At 37.5% G+C, this 20943-nt stretch overlaps 1 protein-coding gene across 5 annotated transcripts; it reads right to left on the bottom strand.

Moving 5' to 3' along the window:
* Positions 1 to 553: 553 nt before the first annotated feature.
* On the bottom strand, positions 554 to 20858 carry LOC126372999 (uncharacterized). Of its 5 annotated transcripts, none has more exons than XM_050018936.1 (5): positions 20457 to 20858; positions 12876 to 12981; positions 6741 to 6926; positions 5576 to 5729; positions 554 to 5023 (listed from the first exon to the last, which is right to left on the bottom strand). In XM_050018936.1, exons 2-5 carry the CDS (start codon positions 12954 to 12956, stop codon positions 4929 to 4931), a joined length of 516 nt encoding a protein of 171 aa, XP_049874893.1. In that variant the 5' UTR covers positions 12957 to 12981; positions 20457 to 20858; the 3' UTR covers positions 554 to 4928. The 5 variants fall into 5 exon arrangements, with proteins under 5 accessions (XP_049874893.1, XP_049874892.1, XP_049874896.1 ...); XM_050018935.1 differs by lacking the exon at positions 20457 to 20858 and adding an exon at positions 15913 to 16100; XM_050018939.1 differs by lacking the exon at positions 20457 to 20858 and adding an exon at positions 14607 to 14755.
* Positions 20859 to 20943: the final 85 nt, after the last annotated feature.

Genomic DNA, 20943 nt, shown 5'->3' with positions numbered 1-20943 from the left:
TTTTTTATTTTTTCCTATGTATTTATCTAATTACCTATCTGCATACCAAATTTTAACTCTCTAGATCATCTGGAACTGGGTTAGAGTTTTGATCTATAGGTCAGTCAGTCAATGATAAAAATGAGGATTTTTGGACATTAATATATTATAAATAATCGTTTGAGATAAGTTTATGAAATTTAGAACACATATGTATCTCGCAAGTCTCAATACATGAGCCAAATTTTATACGTTTATGTAAAATAGTTTTTGATTTATGAGGGGGTCAAAAGTAGCTTCAAATGGTTCGTGTAATATTACACACGGTGCGGCTCGCCAGTTCTGTTTCTTGAACTTGGCTTGACACGCTACCGCGTGTCTAGATCTCACTTTCAATACTGCTAGCGACATCTAGTTACATCAAGCGGTAATTCCAAGCAATATTTTAGGTACAATTAATTTAGTTCTCTTGCCGATGTATAGAGGGCGGTTATAAGGTATTCGTATTTTCTAGATAAAAAGATTAAGTAATGAAAACTTTAGAAAACCAAAATGATTCGAATAAAACCACACATTGGCAAAACAAGCCAAATAATTAGCATTTATTACGTACGAAATAGTACATTCTTGTAAACAAATCCAAAACTCAATATATTTAATTTCATTTCCAAATTCTACACAAAACTTCTCCAAATACAAGTAAAATCAATATAAACAGCTGCAAAATTATTGTACTTACGCTCACTAAAAATATAGCTTGCCTGTAATAAAGTAGGGACTTCAATAGTTTGTAAATATTAATTCCACAATAACACAGTTATTCTGTTACAATTCACCGCAGGAATGCGATGGAGTATGCTCGTTCATGATACGTTCTTCTGCCACTATCACAGGCAAGCTATATATGGTAATACTTAGACGTAAATATTACATAATAATATTAAATGCACTGAAATCCCCAGACGACAACAACATTACAATTGAACGTTTACACCGAAATTACAACAAGATACAACAAAATCAAAGAGCTTATTATATTGTAAATAAACTTCTGTCGTAGGACTTGTGAGGTCGATGACCAAATCAAGTTCATTATTGAGATACCAAAGACATTTCAATCGAAGTTTTGGGGCACAGCTGAAAATCAGCGTTGTGGCACTCCCTCAATGTCGGAGGGTCACAACATATTGCTGAGCTGATGTCCCTTTTTAGAGATAAGGTTATAATTGTCAGGTTTACTACTTGAGGCAGTCTTTAGAGACAAAATATTTTAGTCACGTTCCAACAAAGAATATAATCTATTACCTCAAATATCGCGAATCGCTTGCTCTAACCACTAGACCGCGGCGACCAACCATATAGAATAAATACTACTTACCGAACTTTGTGCAATTGCACTTCACTCATCGCTCTTTGAGCTTGTCGAACCCACGTTGCTTCATTCACACAACTTCTATAAATATGATTACAACATTACTTAAATATAACATTCATTCACAATCCACATGGCACTATCTAAGGCATCATATTACACATATCACTTCTTGAACTCTCGTATTGTATACACACTATAGAGATGTGCCGCGTAAGGTTTTTGTTATCTAGTCGAGTCAGAAATCAGAAATCATTTATTCGCTTAGGATAGGTAAGTACGTACTCACAATATGGTGGAAGTCAGTGTTACAGAATCTCTATCCTGCTAATTATTATTAGCATGCAAATATTAAAATTCAAAAATTCACTAATGTTACAAAAACTATCACTAATTAGCCATTCGCGTAATTTACAAATCATTATTTTAGTAGGTCCGTTTTTAAATATTTCAGTTATTTTTTTTTTGCAATGCCAATTATCAATTGTTCTACTAGTACTAGTTGCTTTGTATTAAAATACTGTTTCTGAAGGTAGAAATACACATGAAAGGGACGAAACTAGAACATTTCCACAACATCAGCTATTTAACTTACCGCGATGATTTATTGTAAATATTATACTTATATATTTCATTCTTTCGTGCTAATTATTTCGAATATTGTTTAAAGTTATTTTCACTGACTTCTTGTTTCATGCATTTTTTTTTGTATTGGCCATGTATGTTGGCTCAACTATGCCTGATGGTATAGCAACTGAAGCTGCAGTTGCAACTGAAAAGCAACGCAATGAGTCAGTTTCGAATCAGTTGCGACTACAATACTGGCCTTCAATATTTTCTGCAGTTTGAAGGTAACATAATTGAATGCCGTTTTTCAATTTTCCTAATAGTCGACACATCACTAATAGCAAGTTTTCTGAATGTTCAGTAAGCGGTCGACTGTCTACAAAAAATAGTATCATGAGTTTTATATCAGGTACCTGATTGCTGTCAATGACCTAGACCAGCACATGGGATCGTCTGTCGACTTAGACCAGCATGACAGATGACTGGTTACCCTCGAGGCGACGGACTCCCTTCACCGATACGATTGCTGTGTACCGTGCGCGTTATGCATCTACTTCTCTACTTTGTTATTTATATTTCCAACAAAATGCAGTTAAAACTCTATGTTATAAAAGTTACAGTAAACGTACTTAAAAATGTAAAAGCATCGAAAATTACCGACTAGCCACATTTTTGAACACTTGTGTACTTGGCAACTCGAATGCTACACATAGCGAGCTTAATATAATAATATTATATAGGTATGTGAAGCTGAGAATACATTTTTTTGGACAAACATCGAGACACTGCATACACACATTAACATATTTACACGCATAAACATAAAATTACACTTATAAGGTTCTTAATTTATGTCTTGCATACATTTACATACATATTGTGCAATAATAAGGGTCAACCAGCAATAACTATTAGCCATACTTAAAATGTTTTTCTTTTACTGTTTTAAAAAAATAGTTAATTTGAATAAAATATTTAATGGATTTAATCCATCGCCTGACTAGACCACAGACGGATATAAGAAAACTTCTCATTAGAAAAGGCCACTAGACATCATAAATATAGTGGTTGTACTTCATTTCACAGCATAGCGATAGATAACAACATACATACATACAGTCATGAGCAATATCATGTACCCACTTTAGAACCCTGTCGCACTATCATATTTGACATTTAATGAGACTTACGGTTGAATTTCTCAAAAAAAGTTAATTTGACATGGTTTCAAAATGTATACATATTCGTACTCGTGACCGTACATAAACTCACGCTTATTTCCTACCGGGGTAAGCAGAGACTATAGAATTAAATTTGCTTCGATCCTGACACACTTCTCTTGCTCCCTCCACATTCATCAATCGCTTCATACACGCACGCACGCCGCCGGTTCAGAGTAGATCGTATAAGGACATCTCCAATTTGGTCAATAAACAATCAAACAAACAATAAAATAATACCGTTTCAAATCAGCACTCATAAGTTGATTATGTTTAAAACACTTAACTAAATAATTGTTTTCTCAAACGATTAATATTTGGAAATATTAGCCGATAAATTAATAACTTACGTCATAACTATCTACCGATTAATTAATAATTATGTTAATCTTTCCATATCAAGTGTCTTTATATGGCATTGCGCGATCTTTACTAAAATCTAGAATATGTCTGTTGTGTACCGAGAATAAAATAAAAACATAACATAGTATCACACCTGCATCCCGAAGTGGTAGGCAGAGTTGTACCCAGTGGCGACCCTAGCAAAATATTTAGGTGGTGACCTCACAGTGGCACCCCACAGACCCTTAATATACAAAATTTTTCGTTTTGTTTACAGCCACCGAAATTTTCCTATTTAAAATTATGTAACGAAATATTATATTAGACTTAAAAATACTTTCTAAAAAAGAGTTGATATCTCGAGACATCGGTAATAGATATACTTAAGTACCTAAACAATGAATATGGATGTTTACAGTTATTTTCCTAACGTGTCTGTTTCTCGAAGATATACTTAAATGTAGCGATAATAATTTTACCATAATACATAACCGAGGAATATCCGTACAGCACCGTGTTCGACGTAATTACGTGTAATCAATGGAACCGAAAAAAAAAAGCCTGTCAAAAACAATTAACTAATAAAAACTATTGCAAATAAATTGCTATTATAAATTGAAGAGGCGTTTCGAATAATATTGATTCTAAACACTAATATTGTGGCGCCCCCTAGTGAGTTACAGACATGACACCTGTCTAATAACATGAACTCATCAAACACAAACCCGTTATTGAAAACCGCATCAAAATAGGATCATTAGTTTAGAAGATAAGTAGTAACATTACTTTGCACAAACGCACACACAAACATCTCTCACCCTAAACGCATATACCTGCTCCGTTCCGTCGTGGGTAAAAAATGTTGTTTACGGCCACCCGGTATGAGTTTCATGTGGATACAATCTAACCCGATGAAGTTAGCTTGCGGCCAGGGTGGACCAGTCTTGGTTAAGTGCGGTGACACACCCCGCACCGCCCTGGGGCCGCCACTGGGTGCACATTATACATACACACCCACTCCTCGCCAGCTATGGTTAAGTCACATGCACAAATCCTGGTAACCAAGTGATATTTATGATCCAAATATTATTGCAAACTCATTAAATGAATTCACTGGTTAGAGCCCGAGCCTCGAACCTATGACACTACGACGTAAACCACACGTAAACTCAGTATAACAAATTATTCAAATAGTTTCTATTAATCCTTATTTCTTTCAAACATAACAGTCGTGTTATATGACTTGAGGTCCTGCCCACCCCCGATGGCAACACAATCGTAACTATGTTATGTAAGTATTACTTTACATCTACAAGGAAAATCCATCGTTTCCTCGAACCAGTCGCACAGCACTATTGACCTTCGAAACATGACCATAACAAAATATAATCATTATTAATCATCATAATAATATCATATACCTGTAGCACTCTGTCTTGCCTGTAAGCTTAGTAGGGCGTGTTGTGGGGCCCCTCCATGTCCTCGCAACTCTTCAGCATCAGGTAGTAGCTGTTCACTGATAAGATGCAGTACGCCAGTATACCTGCAATAGGAAACATTTACCAGTCAATACAGACTCTTTTTCTTTATTTAAGAGCTGCGCTCTTGTCGGTGGAGTAATCGCCTCCATTTTCATTACTCCATAGATAGGGCGTGTAGAACGGTGGTTGCCCCAATCGCTTTCCGTTATACAGACTATTGAGTTTAAATTACGTTTTGAGAGGAAGGAAATAAAAAGGTAGGCACTCATTGGCATTCACTACTTGACCGGACAAATGGAGTGCTGAGGACTTTCAGGATATACTTGAGACAATAGGGCCAAGGGTGCCTGATGGAACCTTCATAACCTTCATAATCTGAGAGGATTATGTTAGCGAAACGGTAACAATTGTCACATTTGCCATTAAAAGGACACAATCCCTCTGTCAGTTTCTACGTGTTCATTGTTTTTATGCGCTCGCGAATCTGCAAGCTAATCGGAAATCAAACCCATGACCTCCGAATCATCCTCTCCGTACATATGTTCGATCTGTATAAACTGTGAGTACAAACCCAAGCATGGGTAATATAGTCATTTATATCATGAGCTACTTACTGAAGAACAACAGTCCTTCGAGGAATGCCAGGAAGATGTCGGACCCGGAGCCAGTGAACCCAGTCATGGCGCAGTTGACCAGCACCCCCAGCAGCGCCAGCATCCACAACACGCACATCACCCACACCCACGCTCTAAGGGCACTCGTGCTGCGCTGGAAAACAAACATTAAAACGGTATAGAATAAAGAATACAATTTATTTATTTTCTACGCACAAAAAAGTAAGGCCAGGTTTCCACTGACGCGGAGATGGGCGGAGATGTACGGATTTGACCAATCACAGCGTTCCAGAGAGCGAAAAACGAAGACGCTCTGTCACTCTCTCCCTCACGGTGATTGGTCGATTCCTGCACATCTCCGCTCATCTCCGCACAGCTCCGCTTCAATGGAAACGCAGACTTACTCGTGTCATATCGGGCTAAATTTACATAACATAACATAACATAACAAATACTTTATTGCACAAACAGGAAAAAACAAAAAACAAAACAAAAGAGAAATAGAATTAGTACAATAGGCGGCCTTATTGCTAAGTAGCAATCTCTTCCAGGCAACCCCCTCCCCCCCCCCTCCCCCCTTACCCCTTCTGGTATAAGTACTTAAGTGTAAAATCTAAATGTTCGTGAACCGCTAAGGAGTAAGGGGTAGCGCGCGGACTGTATCTCGCTCGCACTTACGCGGTAATGCTAAATATTTACATGATGTATCCGGGTGTGGTAGGTATTGGCTAGACACTGACACCCATGGATATACACTACACAACAGTATAAACACCTAAGGGGCGGGTTAAAAAGGCCACATCAATGCAATTCATATAAAAAAGCAATATTGCTTTTTGACATTTCTTTGCATTGCGCACTTACTTTTAGATGCGTAAATGTCAAATTGCAATATTGCTTCTTTAGATGAATTGTTTCGATGTGACCTTTTTAACCCCCCAGTAATGTAAATTAAATGGTTGGCGAATACTCCAACGACAAGAGCGCAGCTCTTAAATAATGAGGGAGAATTTTAACTAAACAACAGAATACACTTGAACAATATTTATTAGTCTGTATTGTGTATTGTACTGTGTTTTATTAAAGTATGTGGTTGCTCACGCACGAATGAAGTATCTTCAACGTTCGTGATAAGCATTTCAACGGTGTCTATAAGTCTATTTACCTTATAAACGCCATAGAGCAGCGTGGCGGCGAGCAGGACGTGTCCCGTGGACACGACCGCGACGCCCACGGCGACGGCGTGGAAGGTGGTGTACACGTGGTCACCCACGTCCTCCGCCGTGCCCGCCAGCTCGCCGAACTTGCTCGCGTACACCGAACACACTACCACCAGGCACACTGAGATCAGCTGCAACAGATACAAAATAGGTTTGATACATAAAGGCGTATAGAAAAAAAAAATAGCAGTTAGATATCGGAGAGGAAATATGATTGGCCACCTGATACGACACGATTCATTTATGACAAACATCATAGAAGGAAATATTGAAGGGAAGAGAGGAAGGGGTAGACCTAGGAGAACATTTATGAAACAAATAAAAGAGAAGGTGCAGGTCGTGTCGTATCAGGAGGTGAAGGATTTGGCGGGAAGAAGAGAGGAGTGGTGATTACTCCACCGACAAGAGCGCAGCTCTTAAATAAAGAGAGAGAGAGAGAGAAAAATATATACATATATATATATATATATATTATATTATATATAGCTACAAACCCATGTACTGACTGACTGACTCACTGACTCACTGACTCACTGACAGGGTTGTTCTCCCAGAAGGAGCGTCGGGGGGTGAAAATAATGTATGGGGGGTGTGACCGGGACCTTCCGGTGAGTATGGGAAAACTTCCAGATCCTGGAAAACTGCTTCGCATCAGGGAGACACCCTACGGCCTGGCAAAACTATCGCACCTGGAACGATTCTTTTTTTACAGAACCTTCTTAAATCTTGGTCAAATTCTATTGTGGGTGAAAAAAAATCAAAATGGCGGAAAAACAAGATGGCCGCCATACAAAATTTTGTTTTTCCAGAAAATGTCTCGGAGGTAAAAACTGTGTATGGGGTTGTAATCGGAACGTCTTGTTGAGTATAAAAATACTTCTCAATCTTAAAAACTGCTCCGCATCAGGGAGACACCCTACGGCCTGGCGAAACTACCGCACCTGGAACAATTCTTGTTTCGCAAAACGTATTTAAAACTTAGTCAAATTTTAACGCCGGTGAAAAAAAAAACAAAATGGCGGATAATCAAGATGGCTGCCATACAAATTTTTCGTTTTTCCTGAAAATGCCTCGGGGGTAAAAATGATGTATAGGAATGTAATCGGAACGTCATTTCGAGTATGAAAATACGTCTGGGTTTTCGATAGCTGCTCCGCATCAGGGAGACACCCTACTGCCTGGCAAAACTATACCACCTGGAACTTTTTTGTTTTCATGAAACCTATTTAAATCTTAGTCAAATTTTATCGCCGGTGAAAAAAAAACAAAATGGCCGAAAAACAAGATGGCCGCCATATAAATTTTTGTTTTTCATGAATATGTCTCGGGTGTAAAAATGATGTACAGGGGTGTGATCGGAACGTCATCTTGGAAAACTGCTTCGCATCAGGGAGACACCCTACGGCCTGGCAAAACTATAGCACCTAGAACTTTTTTGATTTCACGACACCTATTTAAGTCTTGGTCAAATTCTATCGCCGGTAAAAAAAAAACAAAATGGCGGAAAAACAAGATGGCCGCCATACAAACTTTGGTTTTTCCAGAAAATAGGTCGGATGTAAAAATTATGTATAGGAGTGTGATCGGAACGTCATCTTGGAAAACCGCTCCGCATCAGGGAGACACTCTACGGCCTGGCAAAACTATAGCACCTAGAACTTTTTTGATTCCACGAGATCTATTTTAGTCTTGGTCAAATTCTATCGCGGTAAAAAAATGGCGGGAAAACAAGACTATCGGGAAAAAGCTTATATATATATATATATATATATATATACTAGCTGGTACCCGCGACTTCGTCTGCGTACTTTTAATTTGAATATTAAGGATTATATAAAAGGAACGGTATAGCATGTGATTAAAAGAGAGTAAGTAGGTATATTTAAAAAAAATAAAAAATATCTGTTTACAGTCGTTATAAAGTACCTATGTATTCCATTGAGTGGCAGAAATTACCTAGGAATATTTATCGGTCCCTTATGTCCAAGACACTTACAGGGGTCAGCGTCACGTTGTGTACAAAAATATTTTAAAATGACCTAATTTAAAACTTTTTTGTACACAACGTTTGCTATTTTGTTATTATTTGTTAAAATGTAGAAATTGTTTGGACTCGACACTCGCGAGCAGGCCACGTATACACCACGTGCGCTCCCCCACCACAAGACAGCGCCGTTGACTGCCGCCACACTTCGGCGAATGTGCGCGACGACGAACGACGACCGACGGCAGTGGCGGCGATGCAGAGTATTCGTTAAAAGGAACTTTATCTACAAAAGCCAAATTTTTTTAACTTGATACACCCAAAACTACTAAATATCATGTTCCTAGGTTCAGTGGTTAATATTTTGTATACAAAAAGTTTGGCTTCGTAGTTCCCGTTCCGAATCCGTTCCGTTCCGTTCGAATTTCGGAAAATCCGTTTGTTGAAAAACTCTGCACATCCTAAGAGACCTACGTACCAAGTTTCATGGTTTTATCTTCAAAAATGACGAATACCCATACAAACATTCAACCCGTATTTCACCCCCATACTGGTAAAAATTTCAAAATGCTTGAACAAACGATTTTTTGTTTGTTATTTAGTGCCTAAACACAAAATTTAATATTTTTATCTTGAAAAATGACGAACCTCATAAAAAATTTCAACACCTATTTCATCCCCTCAAAGATCGAATTTTCAAAAACGCTTTAACAAATTGTTTTTTTATTTCTTATCAAGTTCCTAAATATAAAGTTTCGTGGTTTTATCCCCAAAAATGACGAACTCCCATACAAACTTTCAACCCTCATTTCACCCCCTCACTGGTCGAAATTTCAGCAACGCTAGAACAAATGTTTAATTATTTTTTATCAAGTGCTTAAATATAAAGTTTCATGGATTTATATTTTAAAATTAAAATATCCCATACAAACTTTCAACCCCTATTTCAATCTCTTCGTCCCTTCTTTTCGCAATAAAAGGTATCCTATTTTCTTTCTCAGGGTCTAAAGATTGTCTGTGCCAAATTTAATCAAAATCGGTTGAGAGGTTTTAGCGGGAAAGCGTAACAGACAGACAGACAGACAGAGTTACTTTCGCATTTATAATATTAGTAAGGATTATTTTCCCTCGTTAAATAGTAAACAAACTAAGTGTAGGTGTTATAATTTCGTTGACGAACTGATTACCTATCCGTTTCTTTGTCTAAAATGAGTATTACCTTATTACTATGATTGATTACTGGGCTTAAAGTTCGTATAAATGTCTATCGAATTACCTCCTCAAGTTTAAAGCGTAGCTAGTCATGTAGTACTATATTAATTATGTGGTGTAAGTAATTAGATTTTATCTGTATGTAATGTAATAGTTAGTTGAATAAAAAAACTTATACAAATCAGATCAATTAATTGGCGTAATGTGATTCTAGAAAGAGTTTTAATGTTAATAGATAGCTAGCTATAGCTATGTGTAGGTTCCTGTAGGAATGAGATATAACTGTTTAATAAAGACAGTTGCATCAAAATTTTATCATAAATTCCCTAAATTATGGCGCCTACCTACCCTCTAAGTTAGAAAAGTGATCAAATACTAACTTGAGGTCACTCAGTTTAAAAAAAAACATCGAAATCATTCCAGTAGCTATGGCGTCATGCGCTTCTTGACACGATCACGAAATCTAGATTTCCGCGGGAATGAGGTATTTTCCCGCCATAAAAAGTAGCCTGTGTCCGTGCCTAAGATCCTATCTTTAAATTAACCAAGTCTTATAAAATTCCGTTCAGACGTTAAGGCGTGAATGAGGCAAACTTTTAAAACAAACAATTAAAAATCACTAACCTAGTTTTCTGTCTACTGCCTACGCCTTAAGTACGATAGCATAAATATTAATAGGCCATATCCTTTTCTAGATTACTATCTATCAGCTAACTAAATTTCATCAAAATCCGTTGAGCCGTTTAGGCATGATAGACAAAACTCCCAGCAAAAACCATAAAAAAATCACTAACTCAATTCAGTTTTCTGCCTACTTCCTACCCCCTAAGTACGATGACGTGATCAATTTGATCGTACAACCGTTTTTAGATAACCAACTATTACCTTACTAAATTTCATTAAAATCCGTTCAGCCGTTTAGACGTGAAAGAGCAAAAGTCCCAACAAAAACGACTACAAATCACTAAATCAATTTAGTTATCTGCCAACTGCCTACCCCCTAAGAACGATGGCGTGATTATTTATAGCCTATGACCATTTCTAGGTTATCATCTATCACCATACCAAATTTCATCAAAATCCGTTGAGCCGTTTAGGCGTGAAAGAGTAACAGACAGACAGACAGACAGACAGACAGACAGACAGACAGACAGACAGACAGACAGACAGACAGACAGAGTTACTTTCGCATTTATAATATTAGTATGGATATCAAAAGATAAACAAAATCATATTATTTTAATTATATGAATCATTAGGTATTTCGAGGAGAGCCATGATTTCTGGGGGTGAGGGGAGGTGTGGGGGGCTTCCCGCGGCCCGCGGCTATTGCACTTCCCGCGCTTTCTTTAGACGCCAGTAAAAAATATTTCAGTAGTTGAGCTATGATTGACTACATAAAAACAATTGAAAAGTAGCGTGATTTAACTTCTTTCAGAAAGTTCATCGTCTTAGATGCTAAGAACACCTGTATATTGGTTTTGGACGTCAGTCTGATTATTTTTTCTACCGTTGGCGAGCACCTAATTGTCACACGCCGTGAGCACGCCGTCACTAGATGGCACTTATTACCATCATCTCCCTAGCGTTATCCCGTTTTTCACAGCACACAGACACACACACACACACTTATTACCATATGTAAGCTGATATGTTTAGCGACATCTAGCGACGTCATGGTGAAATAGAGTAATACTGCAGTCCCTACACATGCCAGTAAAAAGTGCGCTGGTGGTGATTATTGGTGCTAACTATTGTCTAAAATTGGCAGGAACCATCAGACATAGTTATGGCAATCATAACCTGTCGATGTGTGTGTCTACTGACAAGCTCCGATATGAATCACGCGCATCATATTTATCTGAACAATGTAATTTAAAAATGGAATCAACAGTGATATTAGTTACATTGTATACTCGGAAAGTACATCGGCTTATCTCAACGAATGTGATTTTAATAGTGCATTTAATTATGACGCTTCTGAGTAACGTATATAAACAGGAAAGCGGAGTTGAGTGTTATATTGCTTTTTTGCCTAGATGATTTGAAAGAACTAATCGCAATAAGCGCTGAATGAGGGAAATCGTAGACCACGCCGGCGGGGTCGGTATCGGGAAGAAAAACACAGAATGCGCTTATTTTCCTATCAGCCCGGGCTTCTCCCAATCATTAAATACGTGATTATGTGCTCTGAATCGTGATGCACTATCTGCCTATATGGATAAAGTTAACCAAACACCAAATGGTTCATCATACATATCCTTAGGGCTTCGAGACTAGAATCCGTAGCATGCTGCACGCATGTTGCATGACGCGCTAAATGAGCCAATAAATCAATTTCATGACGGCGTAGCGCGCGATATGCGGGCAGCATGCTACGGAAACAGGTGTGGTTACATGTACGGTCACGAGCATTAATATGTATACACTTTGGTACCATGTCACATTAACTTTTTTGACAAATTGAACTGTAAGTCTCACTAAATGTCAAATAAGTTAGTGCGACAGAGTCCTAAAGTGGGTACATTATATTGCTCATGACTGTACATTATGTCGACTGTCTATCCGTATGAAGTATGATAAATAAAACACATAAGCTCACGACTATATCCCAATTGGGGTAGTCAGAGGTACATCCATCACAAGATGAACTAAGTACTTACACCTCATCGAGCTTTTTGTTAGACTAACAAAAATGATAGGAGGTGAGCCGTTTCGCCGTATTTAATGGTGCAGGTCCGGTACTTCCCGGGGTTCGAACCCGTGCTCCCCATTTGAGAATCAAACCGGTGAACCACAGAACCACAGTGACTCAAATATGATAACGATAGAATGGTTAATCCAGTCCAGAAGAATATCATTCCTTAAGAGAAGTAACCCTCACCAGGTGTAGGTATGCGACGACCTTGGCGCCCATCTCGAGCCCGAAGCAGCAGCAGAACGAGGTCACGTGCGGGACGCCCATCTTGCCTGGCTTCTCCTCCGCCGACCTGGAAACACACAAGGACATCGTAACTAACATATAATATAAAGCAGCATCACGACTGTATCCTGTATGTGTATAGTACACACCTCGCCAGCTATGTTTAAATCCCATGTAATAAGGGGCGAGCCCATTGCCTTTAATTCTACCCCTTTCTTCCAAGTGCAGGACGGCACACATTAAGTTTGTGTGCACCCGAATGAGCACCAATTTATTTTATTTCATTTTTATTAATAATTATTAATTTTATTTATTAGGACATTGATAATTTTAATTTTATTTGATTTTATATAATTTAGTTTAACTTTAATAATGGAATCTAATCTAATGTACTTATTGGTATTAACCTGAAATAAATAATTTGAATTTGAATTGAATTTTAATTAACCGGGCACAAATCCTACGTGATATCAATTATCTATGACACAAACAAAGAAGAAAAAATATTTAATAAATCACGCCTTTAAATGCGGAAATCCATTGTAGAAATTAATGTTTCTTAACACACACCCGAGCGGTCAACACATCGAAGATGCCCCGTGGAGCACAAACTAGTGCATGTCCAGCCTAATCATTGTTTTTTAAATGTAGTTAAAGGGCTTATTACACCTACCTATCCGACAGGCTAGATGCGTCAAGGTCACGGGTGGTTACCATAGCTACTCCTCACCAATTCCCGTTTACCGATCAGATCGTGTCTTAAAGCAAATTGGCGAGTCGTAACTATGGTAACCACGGTCTCGACCGAGTTGGTGGGAAGTAACTATGGTAACCACCCGTGACCTTGACGCATCTAGCCTGCCGTATAGGTAGATGTAAAGCTGCATTTACATTGACGCGGAGCTGTGCGGATTCTCTCCACTCTCTCCCTCACGGTGATTGGTGGATTCCTGCACATCTCCGCTCATATCCGCACAGCTCCGCATCAATGGAAACGCAGCCTAATAAGCCCTTAACAGCCTATAGTAGAAATAGATACTAGAGTGTCTATCTGCGGAAAGAGCTGTAGGTATATACATACAGTAAGTGAATACTTAGACCAAGATAGTTACGTTACGTAGTTTGAAACTTGTGGAAAGTAATTTGGTCCAACGGGAAGTGTTTATATATTTAACAATCAATCAATCTCGTATGCGTAAGGTTGCCCACCTTAAATGTATGACAGACCTCGCAGAAAATACTGAGCCGCCAAGGGCACCCAAATCTAAAAATAACAATAAGGTAAATGGGTTCTTGGAGCGCTGTGACCACTTTATAGGATACGTAATTACTTCAGCTAGAGACGCTTAAACGTCTCACCCCTAAACAAATACTCCATACATAGTTAGATTACGGCTAAAAAGTGAACTACAGCATGAGGCGGCGATCACAATAGACCATACAGGTCGCAGTGGTACAGTACATAACATAAAGTCGCTGATGTTGCGAATTGACGTATCTGTAGATTTTGGCGAAACTGATTTGCACATTTTTTTTTTTTTAATTGTCAATAAGACATAAATCCCTTTAACAAAGAAGTACAGATACGTCAGTTAGCAGTCAGCCACGATAAGGCCTGCATAGGTTTAAAAAAATAGTTCGTTACCCAATAAATATTATACCTAGCTTGATACCAGAATAAAGTGCACTCACAAAACAAGACAATTTCGATTTATAGAGCAGCTAAATTAAAATTTAAATCAAAACTTTTAAATTAAACACTCAAATCAAAAACAGCAATAAATAAAAACACACACTGCTGTTGCAAAAACAGTCCACCACTGACGCAGTCTCGATTGCAAATGTTACAGTACAGGGACAACATATTGTTGTGTCAGGATTTCCCAATCGCGTATTCAACGTCACAGTGACGTGGGTACCATGAGGTATCCATCAGCTTACTCATACAAAAACACTGTGTTCCAGGAATAAAACTGCATATCTTATCAGAACAAGAATAAAACACAAAAAAGAACAGAACAAACAGAAGCATAATATATTATGCAGAAAATAGATCAACACTTGACCCGTGTTCTATGAATAGCTAAAAATCCAAAAACTATTTATAATATATACTAGTATTCCTATGCTGAGCTATCCTATACAATTATCATATACCTAATATTAAATATATATTTAATTAAAATATATATATTGCAATCTCAATAAGGCCACCTATTGTTCTGTCTATTTCTATCATCGTAGTTATTTTGTATACTTCCTGTATGTGCAATAAAGTATTTGTTATGTAATAACCTGTTATGTTATGGTATAAGTGGAATAGCGTGGTGGAGTATACTCCATACCTCCTCCTCCTCTGATTGAGGGGAGGCCTGTGCCCAGCAGTGGGACGTATATAGGCTATTTATGTTATACATAAATTCACGCCCGTGATCCCTAATGGAATGGGCAGAGCCGTAACTAACGCGAAAACTTGCTGCCATCTTGGATATAATTCTCTCTCTCTCTATTTAAGAGCTGCGGTCTTGTCGGTGGAATAATCGCCATTCCTCTCTTCTTCCCGCCAAAACCTTCACCTCCTGATACGACACGACCTGCGCCTTCTCTTTTATTTGTTTCATAAATGTTATCCTAAGTCTAGGATATAATTCATAAGATGGATAATTAAACGTATGGTGACAGATTACCAGTATATCGCCTGCACAGTTAGTCCATCATGTTGGAACCACATTCCCTAAGTCGACCCTCATATGTTCGGTATGAAAGCATCGGGACTTTACCAGCTCATCCACCAGTTCATCCAAAATCAATTATTGATGGACTGAGGACATTACGTGTAAACATTCATTGATAAAGTAATATCTTATAAGTCTACCCGCAACAGATAAATATGTATTAAATAAAGATACAGAGATATATTTAAAAATAAAAATATTTTAAAACTAAATTAAAAGGAAACAAGGATTATATTAAACACTCTTATCTAACAGTCACTTACGGCCTATCGTCAAACTGCATGGTGACACGGATGTCTCACTGCACTACACACTTGCACTGCCAATGCACTACTGCACTGCGCCCGCGCCACACAAATACAAATAAAGGGAAAACCGAAACAAGATGCGCGTCGTTATTTTTTTTATTAAGATAACACGTTTCGGGCCTGCGTTTTGTGGTCTGACGAATGCGCGTTTACTTCGATGCCATGAGAGGTAGCGGTTTTTTGAGCGGTAATTTTGTCGTACCTCCAAAATTTCTTTATTCAGTTGGGAACATAGTTACATTTTGTTTCTCAATGTCAATTTTTAAATATGTAAATAAATTCTAATGTACCTACCTTTTTTGTGAGACATCTCATCCGCCTAATATCACTGAAGCTTCTCAACTTCTATACCCGAGGAATAATAGGTACACTATTAAAAACTTTGGCACACCAAAAGCAACAGCAGCTCGTTGGAGCAAGTAAGAAGCAGCGCGGGACAGTTTTAACGCGGTTCAGAGTTGTCATATTTGATTCCCGTGCAGTATTCCCCCATAACGTTGTGTTCTTTTAATATTTGCTTTTGAAATCGTTTCTAAACATTTATTTTTACGTACTTCTTCTATCGTGTGGGTAGTGAGATGCATTACCAACCTCATCAACCCTGGTGTCAGGGTTACTATTGAGCGTCAATGGCCGTTGACATGGGCTGTAACAGCTAAGTAGCAACCAGGACTTTGCTTAACGTGCCTTCCGAAGCACGGATCATCTTACTTTCGGTCAATCAGGTGATAATCCTGTAGTGTCCTAAACAAACTAGGGATCAAAAAATATTTTTTGTGGTATATTCCCACCGGGATTCGTACCGAGGGTCTCCCCGGATCGTGAGCCCAACGCTCAACCACTGGACCACGGCGGTCGTTCTTTACGCTCTAATACCCCGCTTCTGAGCTGCTATTGCTTTTGGTGTGCCGAAGGTTTAAGTCAGGTCAAGAGAAGCAACGTATTGTGAGTTGTTCGCTCGTTCCCTACGCCCCAAACCCCGCCTGAGCTAATGGCTCGAGCCGCCAGGTCCCGTTATAATGACAGTGCGTCCAAGGCCACCACGTTATTGATTGGCACCAACTTTGCAACTGGATACTCCACAATGTCTTATTACTAATTACAATTAAGCCACAGTAAATATAGAAAAGTAGGTCTTGTCACAAGCGTCTCTGAGGTATCTGAACATTCTGAACGCTCAGCTACGTAAAATGGTGTATAAATCGGTCAATGCTTGCTGGCATAAACAATAACATAAACATAACTAATTTAAACATTCCGACGCTGGGAGGACGAAATCGTCAGAGTGGCCGGCAGAACATGGACTAGAACGGCTATATGCAAAGAGGACTAGGATAGATTGGGGGAGGCCTTTGCCAATGGGCACACAAATACCTACCTAATCGTTACCGCCGAATAATGGAATCTGTATAAAAAATAAAAATATTGTATCTGAATTTATGGCTAATAAATAAATAAATTTAAACAGCCTATATACGGCCGAAATCTGAGCACAGGCCTCTTATTAATCAATCTAACTAAAGACAAAGAGAAAGACACTAAAAATAAAAATCGACAAAAGAAAGCATATTTATTATAGCTAATTTAAACAAAACTGGACCGAGTTAACCTATGGTCGCCAGGTATTTCGTTATATTAATAAAAAAATGTTGTGTATTTAGCACATTTCCGACGCATATGTGTGATTCTACTGTTCCCTCTGCACTATGACACAGCTTCGTTCTTCACCTAGACTAGTAAATTGCTTCAACTGGTACAACCATAAACTTGTTATCTTGAATTATCTTGGTTGGAATATTGTAGTAAAGAGCTTAAAAGTATTTAAACGTAGCACTTTTTAAAATATAAGTATTTAATTGGAGGATGTTTGCAGAAAATATCTTAAATATCTAAAATAATAGATCTATTTTTATAGTTTATACTAAATTACCAATTAGGTATACATGTTAGGTACACATCTGTCCCTACATTTTGTATTTAACTACCAATATATCCTGAGCCTAGACTTTTGACATTGTGCCAAGTTTCTTACAATGTTATGTTTAATACTACAACAATAATATTATTGATGAGATCATGTTGGTAGCCTTATTATTTGATTTCAAGTCAATAAAAGGATATTCATAGTCTATCTATCTACGGCCTCCATGGTCCAGTGATTGAGCGTTGGACGCACGATCCGGTGACCTCGGGTTCGAATCCCAGTGGGGAGATATCACAAAAATCACTTTGTGATCCCTAGTTTGGTTAGGACATTACAGGCTGATCACCTGATTGTCCGAAAGTGTCTAAAATATAATATCCGTGCTTCGGAAGGCACGTTAAGCTGTTGGTCCCGGTTATTACTTACTGATGTAAGTGAGTAATCGTTACATGAGTCATGTCAGGGGCCTTTGGTGGCTCAATCATAACCCTGACTCCAGGGTTGATGAGGCTGGTATTCCACCTCACAACCCACACAATAAGATGAAGAAGAGTCTATCTATAAAATATACTCAAAACTCTGAAATACTTTCATAACTAATAACATTCTACCTTATCTGGTTAGGCAGAAACACAAGTCTTCAAAATAATTCCTAAAATTTTTGGTATTGGTTCTACTAAAATAAAGTTTTAAGTTTATTTAAGTCGAAAGTTTATTAAAAAATAAAGTTCTTTTTTAATTAAAAAAAAAAATACAATAAATCATATGTGCATTTGACTAAAAGTCACATCTGCAATTTTACACTATTTTGTGTGTAAAAAATATAGGTATAGAGTTGAAAATATGTGAGTGTGTCAATCAGAGTGTGACAAGGGCCTCTCTATGGGAGGTTGAGGACAAGCCCTGTCACCTTGGGAACACAGTTGACTGAATTTACTGCTGTGACTCATAGGTTCATTATTGGAATAATATACATTCTCTCTCATTATTTAAGAGCTGCGCTCTTGTCGGTGAAGTAATCGCCATTCCTCTCTTCTTCCCGCCAAAACCTTCACCTCCCGATACGACACTAGCTGCACCTTCTCTCTTATTTGTTTCATAAATGTTCTCCTAGGTTACACCCCTTCCCTTCCTCTCTTTCGTTCAATTTTTCCTTCTATAATGTTTGTTATAAATGAATTGTGTCGTATCAGGTGGCCAATCATATTTCCTCTCCGGTTCTCTATAGTCTTCAATATGGTTCTCTTTTCAAATATACATTAGCCCTTAGTAATTTATTAGAACCATCAGACAACTTACTATAGCTACCTATACTTTATATTCTGAGTGCCAGAACTGTTATTAACAATACATACATATATAACACGCCCATAATCCCTAATGGGGTAAGCAGAGCCACAAGTAATCAAAGACAACTTGCAGCCACTGTTGATACGATGTTGTAAGCTGGATGGTGTTATTAACAATATCAGACATAAATTCCTCATCTTTTTAAAAAAGAACCAACTATATACAACAAGTTTATATTATTATGGCTAAGTTTCATAATACATTTATTTCCCATTAGGATATAAGCACTCTATGGAATTCCATTTGCTTAGAAAATTGATTCAATATTTGTAAATGAGAGATTTAATTTTCGACATAACATAGTATCACACCTATAAGCTGAGGTGATATACACTAGAACTTGGCCAGTTATATTTAAGTCCCATGTTATAGGGGATGATTTAGTTAGTTTGAAGACAGGAATTTGTTTACAAATAGAACAAAATTGACCCAAATACGTAAATAGGCATAATTTTTACCATCTAGAATTCTGTATACCTAAAAATAATTAGAATTTGTTAGAACTATAATTTATTAACAGCTGACCTTGACAAGTTCCATCTCAGTGAACAAGGTCACACGGACAAAACGACAAGTACAATGTGAAAAAAATATTGGATGTACACACACATACATTATAATAAGTTTAATTTTAAGTAGAGAAGTAGTTGTGTTAATTTTAAGAGATATGAGACTTTTCAACGTTTATTTTTTCGGTCCCAAACAAGATAAGATATGCAAATCTGAGAAATATGTCACATCAGTAAATATAACATTCAACATGCAACCAAACATGTCTTCAGAAGTAATAAAATATAATCACAGAGTTATTACCCAATACTTTGTAAACTCGTGTATTATAAACACCATACAGCTGCCCTTCGAAATGAGATATAACCAGACTGTGTATAGAAAATCTTTTATATATTTTTTACATACCTACCTTACTTGTTGTAGATTCCAATGACATTCCCTACATATTTGGAAAATCTTTACGGAAAATATTTATGTACCTACCTATAATCACATACTTACACCCTATTATTCGTCATTGAGGTAAGCAGTTTCAATGCAGACCAGTTTTGCAATTTTTATGAAGAAAAAATATTTCGAATTATTTTTAAAATAATTCTTATCGAGGTAATTATGAGGCGCGATTAGAAGGCGAGATAAAAAATACTCGAGATCTATTTTAGAGAGAAGTTGCACTTTTGTTTATTTAAAAACAATAATATTTGCCACTTACCTTTGGGACTCTTTATTATGCTTTGAGGATACTGTAGTAGAATAAAATTCAGTCTCAGCGAGATAACTATGGATAAACTTGATGAAAACAACCGCACACTTTTGAATTTAAATAGCCTTGTTATTAATGTTCCATCACAATCAATGAATGAAAAGTCAGGTGTTATATTCCAAACTGAATTTTAAAATGCACTGGCGTTGAAAATAGTTTGTTATCTACAAAAATAAACAATAGGAAATCCCGACAATAAACATCCAATACGCAGAATTCGCATACAAAATTTTTGAAAAGACTAGGATAGTGTTATAGCCAACAGCTGATGAAAAAATGAGAAAGAAAATTGTTTGTATTATTTGACAGCTGTGCCCGCCGTATTGTCTGACAAAGTTATAGGTGCTATTTAGACTGACAATACGTAAGCACTCTACCTATTGTAAAGATTTCAATCGACCGCAAAAATAACTTTGTTAATACTGTTTGACGTCAT

The sequence above is a fragment of the Pectinophora gossypiella genome, chromosome 15 (genome assembly GCF_024362695.1).
Source record: "Pectinophora gossypiella chromosome 15, ilPecGoss1.1, whole genome shotgun sequence".
Classification (NCBI taxonomy): domain Eukaryota; kingdom Metazoa; phylum Arthropoda; class Insecta; order Lepidoptera; family Gelechiidae; genus Pectinophora; species Pectinophora gossypiella.
Note: the sequence above shows the minus strand (reverse complement) of the source record. Positions and strands in the feature narration are given on the sequence as shown.

What these genes read in the sequence shown, in the direction of transcription:
- LOC126372999 (XM_050018935.1), bottom strand. Translation starts at nt 15,932, where the DNA reads ATGCAGTTTGACGATAGGCC. An exon ending in TGCTCTATGGCGTTTATAAG is followed by an intron (nt 5,730 to 6,740) that starts GTAAATAGACTT and finishes TTTGTTTTCCAG; the next exon opens with CGCAGCACGAGTGCCCTTAG. An exon ending in CGAAGGACTGTTGTTCTTCA is followed by an intron (nt 5,024 to 5,575) that starts GTAAGTAGCTCA and finishes TTCCTATTGCAG; the next exon opens with GTATACTGGCGTACTGCATC.